At 49.4% G+C, this 17453-nt stretch overlaps 1 protein-coding gene across 1 annotated transcript in view; it reads right to left on the bottom strand.

Annotated features, from left to right (window-relative positions):
- Positions 1-3710: 3710 nt before the first annotated feature.
- CACNG2 (calcium voltage-gated channel auxiliary subunit gamma 2) overlaps positions 3711-17453 on the bottom strand; it is a 46481-nt gene continuing 32738 nt past the window's right edge. The window contains exons 2-4 of the mRNA XM_042837922.1: positions 7502-7585; positions 4561-4701; positions 3711-4252 (exon numbers count right to left, since the gene is read on the bottom strand). Of these exons, the coding sequence (XP_042693856.1) occupies positions 3717-4252; positions 4561-4701; positions 7502-7585 (761 nt within the window). The 3' untranslated portion in view covers positions 3711-3716. The remainder of the gene's footprint in view (positions 4253-4560; positions 4702-7501; positions 7586-17453) is intronic.

Genomic DNA, 17453 nt, shown 5'->3' with positions numbered 1-17453 from the left:
GCGTGCCTGGCACTCAGCCTTTCCCTTACAGTCGTTTGGCACTGAAAATTATCTGCAGACAAAAGCGCCGTACCTGGGTCTTAATTTCCTCCCTCGCCAAACCATTACTACTAATTACCTCTCCTAGGTGTTGAAACCGTTTAAGCGACACTGCTAAATGCCCTGTGTTAATTTAATTGCCATGGAGCCGGGTTTCCCTGCATGCAGAGCTCTCACAGGGTCTCAGCAGAAGCAAAGCTGTCTCTCATACACTCTTCAGCCCTGTCTTTGTGGGACCAGACATGTTGGCTTGTCTCAGTCACAGGGCAGGAGGTCTCTGAGACCCCCTGGCCCTTTCCTGGCCCGGTGGTGTGGAGGAGAAGGCTGAGGTGAAGGAAATGGCCGGGAGCCAGTGAAGCCAGTGCTGGTAGAGGTTAGCTGGGACAGGAGGGGCACTGTGACCCTGGGTGAGGACGGGGCTGGCACCCACCCGAAATGTCTGCATAGCCCAGGGGATGGGGCAGAGGAGGACTGCTGTCCACGCGCAAGTCCTTTGCATTGCTCAATGCGACAGATTCACTAGAGAACGTTAGGGAAGTGCTTTGAACATGAGAAGTGCTGAGTGCTGCTGTTCCTTGTTACTGCATGGAGGCCGGCCCTGTCTGGGGCACGGAGCAGAACTGGGCACATCTGATTCTCAGATGTTGCCTTCCCCCTCCTGCCCTGACCCACAAAAGCGAGGAGAAAGAAGAAAGCGGAGAGGAAGAAGGGAGCACACCTTTAGCCCTAATGAGGAAGGAACATCTCTGAGAGCTGGGGGCTGAGCTGTGCCCCCCCATTATGGCCGGGCACCGTGCAGGACATGGGGCTGGAGCCATGTCTGGCAGCGTCCCACTTGCAGGGTTGTCCGCATCCTGTCCTGCTTTACTGCCTCCCCCTTCCCCCCCGTGCCCTGGTTTTGTAAGGAAGGGGTCCCCAGGGAGGAGCCGAAATGGGGCAGCGGGTGGGGGGAGCATGGCGAGCGATGGCTCAACGATCCCATCCTGCCCTGGGGAGCACAGCCAGGAATTTGGGGAGCGGTCAAGTAAAACCCTCCACGCACCCATCCTCATGGCCTCTTCTCAAGGTTGGAGGACAGCATGGTTTAAGTTTACCTGTGCTCACTGTAAAGCAAAGCCTCATCATCCCTCCTTTTCCTCCTTTGCTGTGAAGGCTGTGGGGCTCCATGCCACCCCCCGGGTGAAGGCATCGGCAGGGTGTGACCCCATTGCTATTTTCCAGGTGCTCCTCCAGCCCATCGGGACCTTTTTCACTTTAATTCCACTCCCCCTTGCACCCTCCAAAAAATAAATCCACTTGAACGAGGACCGAGTTATAAAAAAAAAAAATCTTTATTTCATGTACCAGGAATTTTTTTTTTTTTTTTGTCATTTTCTCTTTTTAAAATTTTTTTTTCTTTTTAACAGTCTGAAAAAAAACCCACGAAAGAAAAGTAAATGGAGGTCGGTTTTTTCTTGTACTGCTTTGAGCTGGACATGTGCAATACCCTCGGAAGAACGCATCCCTGCCAGCCCTCATCCCTCCCCATCCCTGGCAGGGGGGTCCGGCACTCGTCCCCTGCCTCTCCCTGTGAATGCTCCCCAGCTCCATGGAGCTTTTGGGTTTAACCCCAAACACTGCTCTTCCTTATGCTGCAGTCCGGGGCACCGAGCATCGCTTGTCCCTATGGGCCGGTGGGGGTTTGTTTGGAATTTTTGTCCCCTTTTTTTTAAAATAATATTATTTTTTAGAGTTTGAGTGGAAGGAGGTTTGTGAGCAAGGGTCTGGATATCCAACCTGCTCCCCTCGCCCTGCCATGGGGGCTGAGATATTTGGGGGCGATGGGGGTGGAGGCATCGGGATGCTTTTAAGCAGAAACCCCACTGGGAGCCGAAGTGGGAGCCTGGCAGGCTCCTGAAACTGGAGCAGCAGGGACGGGAATGGAAAAAAAAGAAAAAAAAAAATCATATTAAAGCCAGAAATTTGGAAAAAAATAGGTCTGAGCTGCCCCAGGGCTCGGCGCACCCATCCTGTGCACATCACAGCTATGGGGGCAGCCCCTGAGGATCCTATCCCCAGGGACCCTGACCCTCCTCCCCTCTTCACGTCCCCATCCCCCCCCTGTGCAGGTGCACCAAATCTGTATGAATTCAGCTGAATCCAGGCAGCGTGGGGGGCTGCTACAAAGGGAACCCCCCAAAGCGAGAGGTGGGTGCCCTGGGTGGGGGGAATGGGGGCTTGTTGTGGGGGGAGGAGGGATGACCAGGAGTATTTGGGGAGCCTGTGAGCATTCACAGGGGAGTGAGTGTGTGCCCCCCACCCTGCAGCAGCCCCCCTGCAGCAGCACGCTGAGCAATGGGAACCCTTCTCCCCTCCGGGTCTCCCCACCCTGCAACCCCCTCCCCCCCTCCCTCTGCTGCCCACCTTGATTTTTCACAGTTTAAAGCTGGAGAAAATAAAAATGAAAACAAAAATAATGCTATCTGTTTTCTCTTGCAAGTAAATCCACTTATTATATTTACATTTATTTATAGTTGCTTTTTTATTAAAAAAATTGCCACTTTTTTTGTCTTTTTTTTTTAAGAAACCTTTTTTGACCTTTTTTTTTTTCCCTTTTTTTTTCTTTTCTTTTTTTATTTTTTTTTCTTTTTTTTTCTTTTTGACATTGCGTGTCTCTGCTTTTTCGCACTGTCATTGCTGACCCTGGTCGATGGGAGGGGAGAGGAAGGGGTCCCCAGAACCAGGGGAGCCCCCAAGGGCCCCGGGGAACACTGCAGGCAGCTCCTGTGCTCCCAGGGCATAGTGGCCACCTTTGCTCATAGGGACCCGCAGGGGACAAGTGGCTCCTGGGCTCCCAGGAGGGGCTGAGCGGGTCCTGGATGGGCTGAGTGCCCTCCTGCACCCCGAGAGCCCCCACAGCCTTCAGCTGACCTTGGGGACATGGAGGGGTTGCTGCAGGTCTGGGCCCCCCAGGAGCCTGCGGTGAGCTGAAGGAAGAGGGAAATGAACCATAAAATTAAAGAATCCCCCCCCCAAACCCAAAGAGCTGCCACCTCCTCTTCATACTCCTTCTCCTCTTCCTCCCACTTGGTTTATTGTCGTTATTTCTTGGTTCCCTTTTATATTTTTTTTTAAATCTCTTTTTATTAAATGTTAAAATAATGGTACATGGGAAATCATGCATTTTCTTTTAAATTTATTTCTATTTTTTTTTTTTAAATCTCTCTCGGTTTTAAAGTTTTTTATTTTTTTTCTTTTTTATTTTTATTTTTTTTTTTCAAGTTTTTTTTTTTTTTCTCTGTTGTTTCTTCCCTCACGTTTCCTTTTGTATTTTGTTTGCTCGCTGTACGTTTGCTTTGTGTTCACGTGCTCGTTTGTCTGCTTATCTCTTTGCTCACCGGTCGCTCCGTATTTTATTTCCTATTTTTCGCGCGTGTTTTTTTTTTTTTTTAATGCTTTTTTTTTTTTTCTTTTTACACTTTTTTTCTCTATGTTTGTTTGTTTGTTTGCTTGTTTGTTCGTTTGTTTTTTGTTTGTTTTTTTTTGCGATTGCGAGGGCCCCACCCCGGGGGGCGCTCACACCTCCTCCCACCCCGCCACCCCCTTTGCCCTCACCCCCCAGCCCACCCCCCCCTCCCCCATCACCCACCCCATCCTCCTGCCTCCTCCTTCCCCACTCGCAGCTCCTGGCGGCGGCTTCATACCGGGGTGGTCCGGCGGTTGGCTGTGTTGGTGTGGATCGAGTCCTTGTTCTCCTTCTGGATACAGTTGTGAACCTGGAGGAAGCTGTTATCCCTGTCGGAGTTGTAGGTAGCGGTAGGGGTGGTGGTGGCCTTCAGCGGGTCCCTGCTCAGGGTGTACATCGAGATCTCTGTTGATGGAAGGGTGTTGAACCCTTTGATCCCGACGGGAGAGGCATCCCTGGAGTGTGAAGGCTCGGTGGAGCGGGAGCTGGAGCGGCTGCGTCTCTGGTAGCGGTACCGGTAGCTGGGGATGCGGGTGATGGCGGAGGACTGGAGGTAGTCCGTGGCGCGAGCGTTGGCGCGCAGCTGTTTGTGCCGGTCAATGAACATGTGGACGGCCAGCACTCCCACTATCTCGGCTATAATGAAGGACAGGGCCCCAAAGTAGAAGGACCAGCCGTAGGAGTAGCTGTTCTTCTTGGAGTCGCTCTTCGAGGGGTCTCCAGCGTTGGCTGATATGTATACGATGATCCCGATTATATTACTCAGACCTGGGGGAGAGGCAGCCGTCAGGAGGACAACGCGTGGCGGTGGCCGTGGGATGAGACTCCTGCCCTCCTGCTGCCAGGAGGGGTAATGGAGTCCCATACCTACCTGCTGGTCTCCATCGCAGCTTTTCCTGGGCAAGCCCTTGCTCCTGCATCCCCCACACCCTGATGGCCCCCTAAAGCCACCAGCCACGAGGATCCTCCCTCCCTATGTGGCAGACGGAGAGGCTTCCTCAGGGTATTGCCTTCATCCCAGGTTGGAAAAGCAGCCCTCCCTTACCCCGGAGCCCAGCCCACACATGTCCCATTACCTGCAGACACGAAGAAGATGCCGGCACTAAGGATGATGTTGTGTCGAGTTTTGTAGAACTCGCTGGCTGCAATGCAGAGTCCACCCATGAAAAGCAGAATCACACTCAGGATCGGAAAAATACTAGAGGCTCTAACAGCCCCTGCGGAGGAGAGAGGGAGAGGGGCAGAGACAACAATGCGCGTGTCAGAGAGAAGAATCAGGGCTGTGGCAGCAACATGGGGCGAGGGGACCAGGGGGCATGACTTGGGGGAGTCAGAGTAATTCACGGAGGAGTAAAAAGGGGGTGAGAAGACAGAGACAAAGTGTGTCAGAAGATGCTGGTGATGAAAGAGCTAGGCTCGTTCCAGAGGACAGGGGTGGGTGTGCGTGTGCCAGCTCCATACACATGCCATTGGTCAATAGTGGATAACTCAGCTGGCAGAGGGCAATGACACCAATGCACACAGATGCACAATGAACCCTAGAGCTCTGGGGGAAAACTCGCGTGTATTCAGGCAGTCTGCATTGGTTTGTGTTGGCACTGTTTGTTTTTTTTTTTTACTGAGAAGGGCTTCCCTCCTCTCTTCCCAAGAGGAAGTAATCTGTAAAGCATGAAATGAAGCCTTGCTTGCTAAAGAAAGGTATCAGACGGGTTGGTGCAATTCTGCTTGTGGAGCAAAGATAGGGAAAGAAGGATGAAAGCCAAACACTCCTTGCCTACAGGAATGGACCCTCCTGAAGCAAATCACGGAATCATAGAATATCCCAAGTTGGAAGGAATCCATAAGGATCATCAAATCCAGCCCCTCAGTCCCAAAAGTGGGACATTTTCTGGTGCAAGAATAGACTTTTTTCAAAGACCCTGCTGGTGTTTGAGTCCTACCAGGCAGAAGAAATGGGCTCTTTGAGTGGGGGGCCAATTCCCTGCTGTTGTGTTGAGAATGCAATAAGCAGGGATAAACCTCTCGCTTGCTTTCCATCTCTCCTTGGCTGAGTTTCAGGGAACAGGAGAGTGATAATAACCATCTTAATAGCTTCTGGAAGGCAAGGCAGAATTCAACAAGGTGAAGCTAAATGGAGGTGAGCAAATATCAAGCCAGCATCCTCTGTTTGGAATGTTTCTAGAGGGACGCTCACAACCCTGCTCTGACCTTATCAGTTTTAACTGGGTCTTATTTCAGAAATTCCCACATGCTAGGAGAACCAGAATGTGCCCGCTGATGTGGGGAGCTGCAGGCAGCGTGAAAAGTGTGAGGGTAGGCCCTGCTTCCCGCTCCTTGGAAGGACCAAGGAAGCAAGAGAGGGGCAGGGTTTCATCTGGTTTTCTGGATCCTTGGGTCTAAAGACAAAAGGATTTGTGATGGTATTTGGATGCTCATAGCATCCGCCTATTTTCTAACTTCATGTTAGCAAGTGAACACAGGGATGCCGCTGCTTCCTCTCTAATGGATGTTTAATTCTCAGAAACATGAGATACCTTCTGAAGATGTCTGACAGGCATCAAGTCTAAGCCCTTCTAGATGGGCCACGGGCACTGTCCCATGATTATCGTAGTCCTTGAACCGAAGGGATCGCTTAAGTTGATAACAATGAATACCCTCCCAGCTGCCCTTGCCAGCACCACCACCCATGGACTCAATTTGGCAGAAGGCTTGGGGAAGAGGCAGCTTGGTGGGGTCCTTATGCAGCCAGGCAGCAGAAGCCCAACTTCCTCAAGGAGAGACCTCAGGAGTCCTTAACTAAGTGGCCAAACCCCACTTCGAATCTAATTTTTCAAAAATGTTCTGTCTTAGGACACTCTCAGGTCCTGGCATTGGCCAGATTTTGTGGGTTTTGTTCCCTCTGAGAGAATGAATCCACAGCTCTTGGGATGCTCACTCCCTTCCCCCAGCTCTCCTTCCTGAAGTTCAAAGGATGCTTGCAGTTTCCTCACTCCCAAGCAGTAAGAGTGCAAGCAGTAAGAGCCATCTCTTTTCATATACAAATGAGCTTTTCAGAATCTAAATTCTCTCTCTCATCTCTGCCACAGGGCTGGGTCTCCACATCTGGCTTCCAGCACAGCTGGCTGACAAGGAGCAGCTTTGATATGCTGCTGGTCTTTGGAGACCTCTGGTGCTTCACCTTGGGAGGTCAAAATCTCTTGTCTCAGATTCCTGAACGGAGAAGATCTCTTCTCATGGTGCCAAAAGATGCTGTGAGTGTGCAGAGGGTGGAAAAGAAAGCAAGGGGGCAGACCTGGGAGGGGGAGTGACTCCTGTTCAGCTGAGCTCTCAGGGTAGGAGGAAGTGGTGGCTCATTGCCAGCTGGGGTGATGTGTGCTGTGGGTCTGCCCTGTAGAAACGCCGTGTTTGGAGAGAGGTGGAACAAGAGAGAAACGTGTGTCTCCATTCACTGCAGTCCAGAAGAATTTCTTAGATCTGATGCAATCAGAGTATGAGATAAGGAAGCACAACCTTGTTCTATGTGAAGTGGGCATGTTTGGGCAGAGAGGATGCTTGAGTTAGGTCAGTGATACAGAGGGGAGCTCTGGTGTTCCTGTACCCAGGATTTGGCTGCAGAATCAGCTGCAACTATGAAGGATGGCCCCTGCAGCCCTCCTCTGTCCCCATGCCTCTCGCCCACTGAGGGGCTCAGAAACTGCTATTGTCACGTGCCAAACTCTGATGCATTTGGGTTAGAAGACTCCGGGTTTATATCACAATGAATTGCTGCTAATAAGAAATTGGTTGTCATGACACTTGACTTGTCTCAATGGCAGGTGCCAGGGAGGTGAGACTGCAGCCAGATGCAAAGACTCAGTGGATCTGGGGGGGGCCCTGCCCACCTCTCACAGCCGTCCCTCCCTCCGCCCCCTGAGCTCCACAGGATCCAGGATCTGCACTGCACTGTTTTCAGAGAGCAAAAGGCACCCGATGACAGCACCTATGAGCAGTTTCTGGGAAAAGGGCCTGTGGACTTACGGAGGAAATATTCTGCTGTATCGGCTTCATAATCTGCATCCTCAGGGAAGTGATCGATTTGCTTACACAGACCTTTAAAATTCCCTAGGGAACAAGAGAAAAAAAAAGAACAAATGAGAACACCAGCAAACTCCTTGAAGGAGCAACTGCCCTCTGTGTTGCTCCTTACTCCCTCCCTTCCTTTCTCCCAGGCAGCACGCACACTCACATGGGGACCATTAGCTGCTGTCCTCACATGCTCACACACCCATCTCTCTCTTCTTTGTACAGGAACACGGGCCGGACACAGACTGATGTCTACTTGGCCTAGTGTCCCTTGCTCTGGGATTTGGAAGCACTGGAGGTTTTGGCCATGCATGGACAAGGGGTCTGTCCCGCCTCTGTAGGAGGTGGAACTGGAGTCACAGATGGCAAAACTCGTGGGTTAGCATCCCTTCTGTTGGCATCGACTGAAACAACTTCAGGTGTTTGCATAGTTACAGAGAGGCCAGTTCTCCACTTGAATTTCACCTGGCATAGCCTCGGTGAATTCCAGTGGTGTTGCATACAGAGGGCTGATTGTATTTGTGCAGAGAAGTGTTTGTTTTCCTCTGCTGTGAATTTGCTATACCTATTCATTTCACTGGCGGGATATGTTCCATTGTTCCGCTGTTGTACGAGAAGAACAAAAGCTCCTAATCTACTTGCTCCGTATGACTGCCTGCTTTGTGTGCCTTTAGCAGGCCTCCTCTTATGTCTGCTCATAGATTAAGCCTGCAAGAAGTTCTGCGTGAGTGTTGGGGTGCAGCCCTGCAGCCAAGGAGCCCATGTGCTGGGGGAAATCTTCTGCTGTGGTTGAGAATCTGGGTCACCCACAGATTCACCAAGCTGGTGAAAATCCCCCATCCAGGTTACTTCTACCAGCCTCTCATCTAAAGCCACGGGGCACTCTCTTTAACGCACTCTACGACCAGCAAAGCCATCTCACCAGAAGGCCTGAGAGATCTTCACAGTCCATCATCATCTGAGATTTCTACCAGTCTCTTCTTTTCAACACTTGTGTCACTCTCCTCTTGAAATCAGCAATACCACAGCAGATTGGTAATCTTTGAGCATAGTCATCATCATGGCCATTGGTTGACTGGACATTGATTAGTATATTGAGGTACCTGGTTGTTCATGTTGGTACAAGGTTCTTTGGGAAGGAGGACCACAGTACCCAAGTGGGTGCATGGCTAGGCATGGCAGTCCCAGGGGCCCCCTAGCTGGAGATCAGCCATCAGTGTTTCAAACTGACTGAGCCCTCAGCAAGGGACTTTACAGCCTGAATGCTGAGAATGACAAGTGTTGTGGCAACCTGACAAACCTGCTCTGCCATCCTTGCCCAGCCATGGTACCAGCTGGGTGTGCAGGGCAGGGGATTTTGAAGCTACCGCAACTGTAGATGTTGCCTCCAGGAACGGTTGTTTGTGAGGAACCTAGAGCTCTTCCAGGCTAACTCTTGCCAGACTGAGACCTCAGGCACCATGTCAGGTTCCTGAGTCATGTCTCAGAAGATTTGTTCCAGATGATTTCCAATGGTGTCTCAGGTATTTGGGAATATGTAGAAACATAGATGATTCTGCCTGGGCTTTTCTCCAGGCAAAGCCTTGCTTGAACAAGGTTTGGGAGACTGCACAGACTGAAGTTTCTCTGAGTCAGCCCCTATGCTTGGCTCTTCTGAGTTCTGTCAGTTTTTGCCTGGTACTTGTGAGATTCATATCACCATTCGCTGTTAGTACAAGGAGCACCGAAGAAGAGGAGAGGAGTGTGTGTAAAAGGTAAGCACTAGGAGGAGAAAGTAGGAACAAAGCCTCTCCGTGTATCTCTGAAGTGTTATTCCTACATCTAACCCATGGGTTATAAGTTATTAATCACCCTTCCACAATGCAGTTAGCTCAAGTGTCTGCTTCTCAGCCATGGCTCTCCTGGAAGGAAAGATCCACAGCCAAGCAAATTTCCCCACTACACTCTCACCTGCTACTTGCCCACACAGTACAAGGCAATGGACAGGCAGACTCTTTGAAAAAACCTGCTCCCAGTGCTGGATGTCCAAAGATTTCTGCTGCTGATGCTCAGCAGGGTGTTTGGCCATTGAGCTGTCCAAACCTGCTTGCTTAAAATGTCGTGGCACTCAGGAGCTGCTTTTCACCCTGGGATGATGTGCTGCTCTGGTCTGGTCCTGGTTCAGCCCCACTGGTGTTCATGAGGGCAGCGTGGGCAACGCTGGTCCCATTGAGTTGCTGCTGTCTGTGATACAAGCATGGAGCTGTGGCTCCAGAAGACAGATGCTTGCCTGTGCTGCCACGGCTTCTCCTCCAATGCCTCCTAGCTCATCTGGGCAATGGATGGAGAAAGAATGCAGAATTTAGGTCATTAACGTGGTGACTGGGAATAGAGAACAAGATTCAGTTTCTGTCCTGCCACAGGCATGCTGCTGAAACCATTTCTTATCTCTGCCTTGGAGACCCACCTCATGAGATGGGGGGACAGCACTGCTCTGCCTTGCACTCCTCCAGAGGACGCAGGGTGGCTGCACGGCTGTCATAGGCTGTATGTGTGCTCGGGGCAGATGCGATGGCTCAGAAATCAGCTCAGTGTGGAGCAGTCGCCTCTCATGCCAAGACGGCTTGGCAATCCTCTCCTGGACATCTGTGGCCCACTGGGATGGTGGGACAGCCTCCCCAGCTCCTGTGCCAGTGGAAGCCCCTCAGCCACTTGTGGGGAGGGGTTTAGAAAAGCTCAGCAGTGTTTCAGAAGTCTGACACAAGGCCATTCTCCCATTCCGCACATACCGTTTGCAAAGCCAGGGAGGGAAGAACCATGTTCCACACCACGGTTAGTACCCCTGAATGCCTGTGCATGAGCACATCTCTATTTTGGAGGATGTGCAGGACTCTGGGACCCCTTTAAGGAGAGAGGAAAGATGTATCCTCATACATACTCATGTCCTTTTGCCCTTCCCATTCTTCCTGATGAAGTATTTCATGCTGTGAACCCCAGGCAGGTGTTGAGCACTGTGACTTTGCAAACCCACAAGAAACTCAAGCTACACATTTCCACCCTCTCATTGCAGCTCTCCCAGCTTCCAGTTCTCCCCTCAACCTCCAGATCCTCCTCCCATTTCTCAGACTCATTCTCTATAGCCAACTCCTTCCATCCAATGTTGCTGTGGGGCTCCTGGGGCAGCCTGATTTTGGACGTGCAGAGCAGCTGGGGAAGAGCTCTGACTTGCCTCAGGGCCAAAAAAGTGTGGTTGCCCAGGTCCATGGAAAACACCCCTAGCCTCTGACATGGTATCAGCCTTCTGACACCATGGAAATATTCCAGAGCATCTCCCAAGATGTTGCTGGGTGTCCTTCAGTCAGACCCCCAGCATTTACCTGCCCAAACTTTGGAAAGCTTGGGAGCAGAGGCAGCGCTTTGCGCTCTGACCTGCCCCAGTGCCAAGAGGGACTCTACGTCTAAAACGCATAGACATCAGCACTGACTGAGTACTTGGTCTCAGAGAGGCCTCCTGCAAGGCGGCCAGCCACTGTTTGGGTACATGCTGTCTATGCAGGGCAGCTGGCAGCTGCCGGCTCTGCTGCAGCGCGAGCCGGACCAAGTTACCCCTGATGGGAACCTGGCTCAGTGCTGTTGATGGCACGGTTTATTTTTGTGCTGCTTTGTACAGCCCTGGCTTTTTCAGAAGTCTCGACTGCCTGCGGAGTGCAATCCGTTGGCAAATAGTAAGTTCCGAAGAATACAAAGCTGCTCCCTTCCCACAGGGAGAAGGGAATGCTTTTAGATGGTCAGGACTGTACATCTGAAAACTGGGAGCCAGAGGGAGAGACATCCAAAAGGAGAGAAACAGACAAAGAGGGAAGAGAACAGAAAGACCTGTTTTTCCCAGAATGATTTGTGGTATTTCCATTTACGGAAAAAAGCAATCCGCTGAAAGCTTTCCTTTAGCCTCCCTCTCTAATTTAGCAGAGGTTTTGGCATGGTGGCTTCTGGAGAAATAAATAAAGGTGGCTGGATATAGCTGTTGTCTCTAAAAGCTCAGAATGATGGCTCAGTGTTAGCCAAGGATTCAGCACCTCCACACATTTCCTGTATCATTTTAGCAAGTCACTTAACCCCACTCTTCTGTCACAGACAGAGCGAATAATGGTATTTCCCTGCCTTGGGGAAACAGCCTGAGGATATCTGTATTAGAAACATGAAGGAGATCAGACACTGGAGCTGTTTGGGACAGATATTTCTCCACACTTTCCAGTTCAAACATAACGTGGTCCTCCTTGACGTGACCTTCTCTCAGATGAACACGTGAAAGACCTCCCAAATCCACACTGGTGATTCCTGCCTTTAGAAGTAATTGTCATGGCAGATTAAATTGGTATTTACTATTTGCCCATGCAAGAAATGAGGAAAATGGCACAGGAAGGGCAGGAGGGAGGACACAGATCTCGAACATTTCTTTCTGCTCCAAGATTCTGTTTCTGAGATTATTCCCTTTGGGACCAGGTGGCAAAGCTCGGAACTTGGAGGACAAATTCCAGTGCTGTATGGCAAACTGCTGGTACATGAGCTTTACAAGTATTGCCAAAGGACTTGCAAGCCAGGAGAGGAAGTTTGCCATCGCTGTCCCAAAACGGTGCTGTGATACCAGTAGGGTGGGAAATGGAGTCTGCAGGGCTTAGCCTGGGGAAATAGTGGAGATCCTCTGGGAACTAAAGGCCATCAGAAGCCTCATCACCTTCTCACGTAAATGCAGCATGCCTGCTTTGATGTGGCCTTCTCCAACATAAACGTGCAGCAGTGCATATGTTAAACAAAAAACCAACAAAACCCTAGCAACATAACCAGTATGCTGCATACATAATTCTCTCCCTGGGGAGAGGATAAAAGAACAAACCACATGTGACTGATATCAAGCCCCATCACTTAATGTGCCACTGGAAATCATTCAGATATTGTGGCAAAGAAGACTGTAAAAGGACTGATGCAAAATAGAAATTGATCTTACAGTTATTAAAGAATATCCCCCCTGCCTACGAGGGAGAACCATTATATCAGCTCTCCTCACCTTATCATTAATAATCGTGTTTATTACTGCTGCTGCTAAGGATCAGATAATAAAGAGGTTTTTCTGCAGTATAATGGTACAAACACTGCCTTACAGTGCCTTGAGGAGCCTGAAGGAAGGGCTGTATCGCACTGCATTATCCATGACCAACACTGCAGCAGTAAGCAGCCTGACAGGAGCAATTCTGGGGGGATGACTCGGGTTGGGAGGCAGTTCATAGATGGAAAGTGAAGCACTGACACAGGTGGGCAGGGGATGAAAAAGTGAGCCACCAGCACCAGAGAGGAAAAGGTGAGCAGAGCCAGGTTCCCATCGTGGCCTCGTGGTGCTGGGTCTCTTCCCGGGCACCAGGCCTCCCTGCCTCCTCCTCCCACTTCACAGCCTCTGGAGGGAGGTGCAACAGAAGCAAAACCTATACTTAAGAATACCCAAAGATTTCCATTTATATGCACCTTTTTGTTATAGGCTTGTAATTTTCAAGAACGTTCGCGCCATTGCTTGGAATTTCCCCTGCTTTGTCACAGGCAGAGAAGGGGATTGGCTGAGGAACTGGGCAAAAGCTCTGGAAGGCGTTTTGGTGCAGAGACAAATCCAGCACGTTTGAGCTTTATAAGCTAAAGCATTGCGGGTGGCTGGTTTTCAGGCACTGCTAGACATCTGTCCAAGTTACAAATTAAAAAACCTAACACAGCGATAATAAAAGTCATTCAAAAAATCCTTCTCTTCTTTTTTTTTGCGTACGTTCAGTACAAGCATTTCCCCTGGTAATCAATTGCCTCTATTTTCTAGACGTTGCCAGAATCAAACCTGAGCTGAATTTCTTCTAAAAACAGTAATAAGCAGAAAAACATTGTAGGCTTAGCTAAAGCTATGGGTAAGTTCACTCCTCCTAATGTTGTATTTCTTGCATTTCCCAGCTGGAATTGAAAATAGTTTTACATCTACATATACAGCAATTGCATGTTGTGGTTTCATGTAGACACATCAATGAAGGCATTTGAGTTTCTCTTGCTGTTGTTTTCCTTTGTGGTTTGATGGATGTGTGAAGCACTGACAGCGTCTGTGATTCCTCAACAAATTGTTAAGGAACTAATTCTGCAGAGACTGGTGCATAAAACCTTGTGAACTTCCACGTGTACAAGACCTGCCACAGGGTTTTCAAGGTATGTCAGCTGAGCTGATAGAAGTTATTGCCTTTTCCTTTAAGAAGAAGCAAAACGGGTCTGCAGATGAGCTGAGAACCAGAAAAGGGATTGAGAAAAGGGTTTTTAACTATGTGAGCTCGGATGTTGCAGTGCCATGTTGGGGTTTAACCTCCCAGAGCACAAGTGGAGCACCAGAGCTGCCAGGTGAAAGGTGGAGGAATGAAAGGACAGGATGGTCAGGGCATAGAGAGAAGTGCTGACAAAACAGAAAGGGCAGATGAAAGAAACTGAGATATTTGGGAAGAAAAAAAAAAAAGAAACACAGCTAAACCCAAACTGGCAATTTGTAGCAAGAACATTTGTGTGTGTGTGGAAAATGAGTCAAATGTGACACTACAACTGTGAGCCGAGTGACAGGAAGGGTGATGCAATTATCTGCAGTGAGAGAGAAATGATGTGCATAAGGTGTGGGAGGAGAGGAGCTGCTCCATTGCTACCACAGGCAATCCCAAGCTGCGGCAGCACATCCAGATGTCAGGGGAAGGGAGATACTAATGGAAGCCTGGGGGGAAAGGGGTGGATGGGATGAAGGGAGTGTTTAAGAGCTGTTGCTTCTTTTTTTTTTTTTTTTTTTTTTTTTTCCCCTTGTCACGTCAGCAATATTGCAACTAGGACAGTTTTTATATACAGGGATACAACATCAAACTCTCAGAAAGCAGAACGTAAACATCATCCCAGCTGATGGGGAAGTAGGCACTGAACAGCCTCCAACCTGAACTGAAAGCACTCAGCTCAGCTGAGCCTGGTCCTCCCCAGAAGCACACAGAGGAAATCCTTGTGGCAGAAGATTTATGGTTCAGCTCATCTGCTGGGGTTGCATTTTCTCCCCGGACAAAGCTACGGTGCTGATCTCTGTGTATACATTGGAGTACAGGGCCAGGTTTGCCCTGGAAGGTCATGTTTTGGGTGGGTGGCGAGCTCATAACTCTAGGGGTGATTGGAAGTCATGGCACACAGATACCAACACTCACAATTGCAGTGCCATGGTCAGAAGGCTTTGTGACCACCATTTCATTAGTCATTTTTAAATTATGAAGGAGGAGAAAAGGCAACTCAAATTTTTCACCTCCAACCCTACGCTGCATTTATCTCTGACATTTCCTGCTGGATCTATAGGGAGAGGCTGTCCTCAGCTGAACTGGTGCAAACCCAGTGTGACCCTGTGCTGCTCCTTCAGCAGATATGGTCACAACTGAGTGAGGAATTAGGCTCAGCTGGCAATTAGCTTATGAAGTATGTGGTGCGCTTTAGGGTCCTTCAGGATGCAAAGTGCTAGATAAAAATTAGTTATTAATAATAAAAACATCCGAGTACCCCAGGGAAATAATCCAGAGAGTGGAGAAAACCAAGGACAACGGCAGCTTTTGCTCCATCCTCCCTATCCTCTGCCCTTTCGGCACTGCTGCCCCTTTGCAAGCCCCTCCAGGGCTTGGTAAGATCCCATCCCATGTGCTTAGTAATTGATATCTATAATGAAAACTGGGAGATTAGCCACAGTTGCAAGAGTTGGGGTGATTGGCTTTGCTGGGCATGCAAAGCCTCTTTTGGCTAGGAGGCAAATATGGAGATGGTTTTAGGCAAGAAAGCAGAGCAAGGGCAAGGCTGGCTTTCCTCCAGCATGTCTGACACTGGGGGAACCCAGAGCCCTTCACGCAAGGCTGAGGAATGTCCCCCAGTGCGGGGCTGTCGCACACGAGTGCAGCTGCCATTATGTGCTTACTGAGCTTGCCCAGGGTTTGCTCAGACAGGGAGCATCTCTAATCCCTTTAAGATAAAGTGCCCTGGGTATTTTGCTGTCCCTTCAGGAAACAAATGCCCCCAAAGCAATAAAGAAACCAGGGGGAGAATGGGGCAGATGTGATGCACAGCAAGCCCATTCTTGCCAGCAGCTGGGGACAAAGCTATTGGTGTCTCCAATGGTTGGAGAGGGAACCTCCCACCCCGGCAATGTCCCATTGCTGGGAATAGCCCTCACTGCAGTCCTTTCCCCAGTCCAAAACATGCTAGCAAGCATAGCTTACACCATGTGGAGCTGAATGAGGTATTACACCTAAGTATGGCATTCAGCTGTGCCACAGCTTCCGACATCACCAGGTGAGCAAGTGCTGCTCTGACTAGGTGCTCCTAATCTACATCAAACACCAGATGTCGGAGGAGGTATTGCACAGATTTAATTTCAGGTCCCTTCATTGTGCAGCTAGAGAAAACAAATGCCAACCCTCTCAAGCAGTGTTAGCTTTCGGAGGCTGCTATTAGAGCGTTAATAATTTTATTATTATTATTTGTCCTGAGTTGCAGATACCCCGGTGCTTTATAAGGAGACAAAGTGCCTTGGCCCTCTCCTGAAGTGCCTGTAACAAAAGTTAGACTTAAGCACAGCACTGGGTTATTTAACAAGCAAACAGTGCCAGCAGGGTGTTTGGAAGAGGGAGGTTTATAGCAGCACATGATCATGAGACATTTATGGTTGTGCGTGCGCCCGTATCCTGTTAAGTTTATGCTTGCTTTTAAAATGAAATCCACGGAGGGCAGAAGTGTGCCAGATTTAGGGATGATGCCTACAAGAAAGGTGAGTGGAGGCCAGAGAGGGGAGGATGATTTGGAAAGGAGCAAGCAGATGGGAGGCTGTGAAGGATGAGCATTAAAGCCCCTGTGGCACGACGAGAGCAGGTAGGGCTGCTCAGCCATCAGAACCCCTTTGAAGCTTGACTGCAAGCTGTGCTGCTGCACCAATATTTTTTCATTCATTGAACACACTAATTCATTACGAAAGAGTCTGGATCTACTGCTAGGGCTAATCTCTGAAGCGTTTTCAGCTTTGCTACACGTAACATTGCTCTTGCGTCCTGGGGAGGAGGCTATTCATAACAGGATAAAATTTACTCACAGTACCAGACTGGGGAATATCATTTCTAACATGACCTGGTCCCGTTACACTCAGTTAGAAACCTGAAGGGCCGTTTCAGGGTTTTGAATCATGTCCAAGCCACCTATCATAGAACACCTCATGTGGCTGGGACCAGATTCCCTGGAGACGTGCCCATCAGAGCTTCTTGCCCCAAACTACACCTCTCTGTCTGCCCCATATGTTGGGTAAGGTAGGTCTTGGATCTGAAGCTTGCTATGAAACCTGCAAAACCAGAATTTGTCTCCTGGAGGCTGGTCAAAACCTCCTCCAGGCTTGCCCATTTTCCCCTGAAAAAAATTCTCAGTTCTTTCTAGAAACACTGAGCTGAAATTCCAGCCCCTTCCCCACTTTCTAATTGACTGCTGCACTGACAGCAGTCTGAGAAGCAACAGAGCCTTAAAATGCTGTGCTGCACCTCAGATCTTACCCTCGTGATCTTATCTTTGTGCTGGAGCTGCCTGTCAGGACGTGTGCCAAGATCAAAGAACTGCAGTGTTTCAGCCTCACTTTGTGTTTGCCTTTCCATGAGTAAACCCTTTTTTATTTTTTTCCTTGTGCTACAGCTGCAGCAGAAAGCCTTTCTCTCTAGCAGGTGGTCAGGGTTTTTCAGAGGAAATTTCTTTGAGGGTTACAGAGACTGTGACTTGATCACCTGAATTCCAGATGAATGAGGTGAATGCCTGAACTGTCGGCTCACTGACATTTTCAGTACATCAAACTCATGGTTTTGGTCTAGAAAAATCTTTTTTT

Source organism: Centrocercus urophasianus, unplaced genomic scaffold, assembly GCF_019232065.1.
Source record: "Centrocercus urophasianus isolate 14NV4802_14NV808 unplaced genomic scaffold, USGS_Curo_1.0 seq_73, whole genome shotgun sequence".
Taxonomy (NCBI): Eukaryota; Metazoa; Chordata; class Aves; order Galliformes; family Phasianidae; genus Centrocercus; species Centrocercus urophasianus.
Note: the sequence above shows the minus strand (reverse complement) of the source record. Positions and strands in the feature narration are given on the sequence as shown.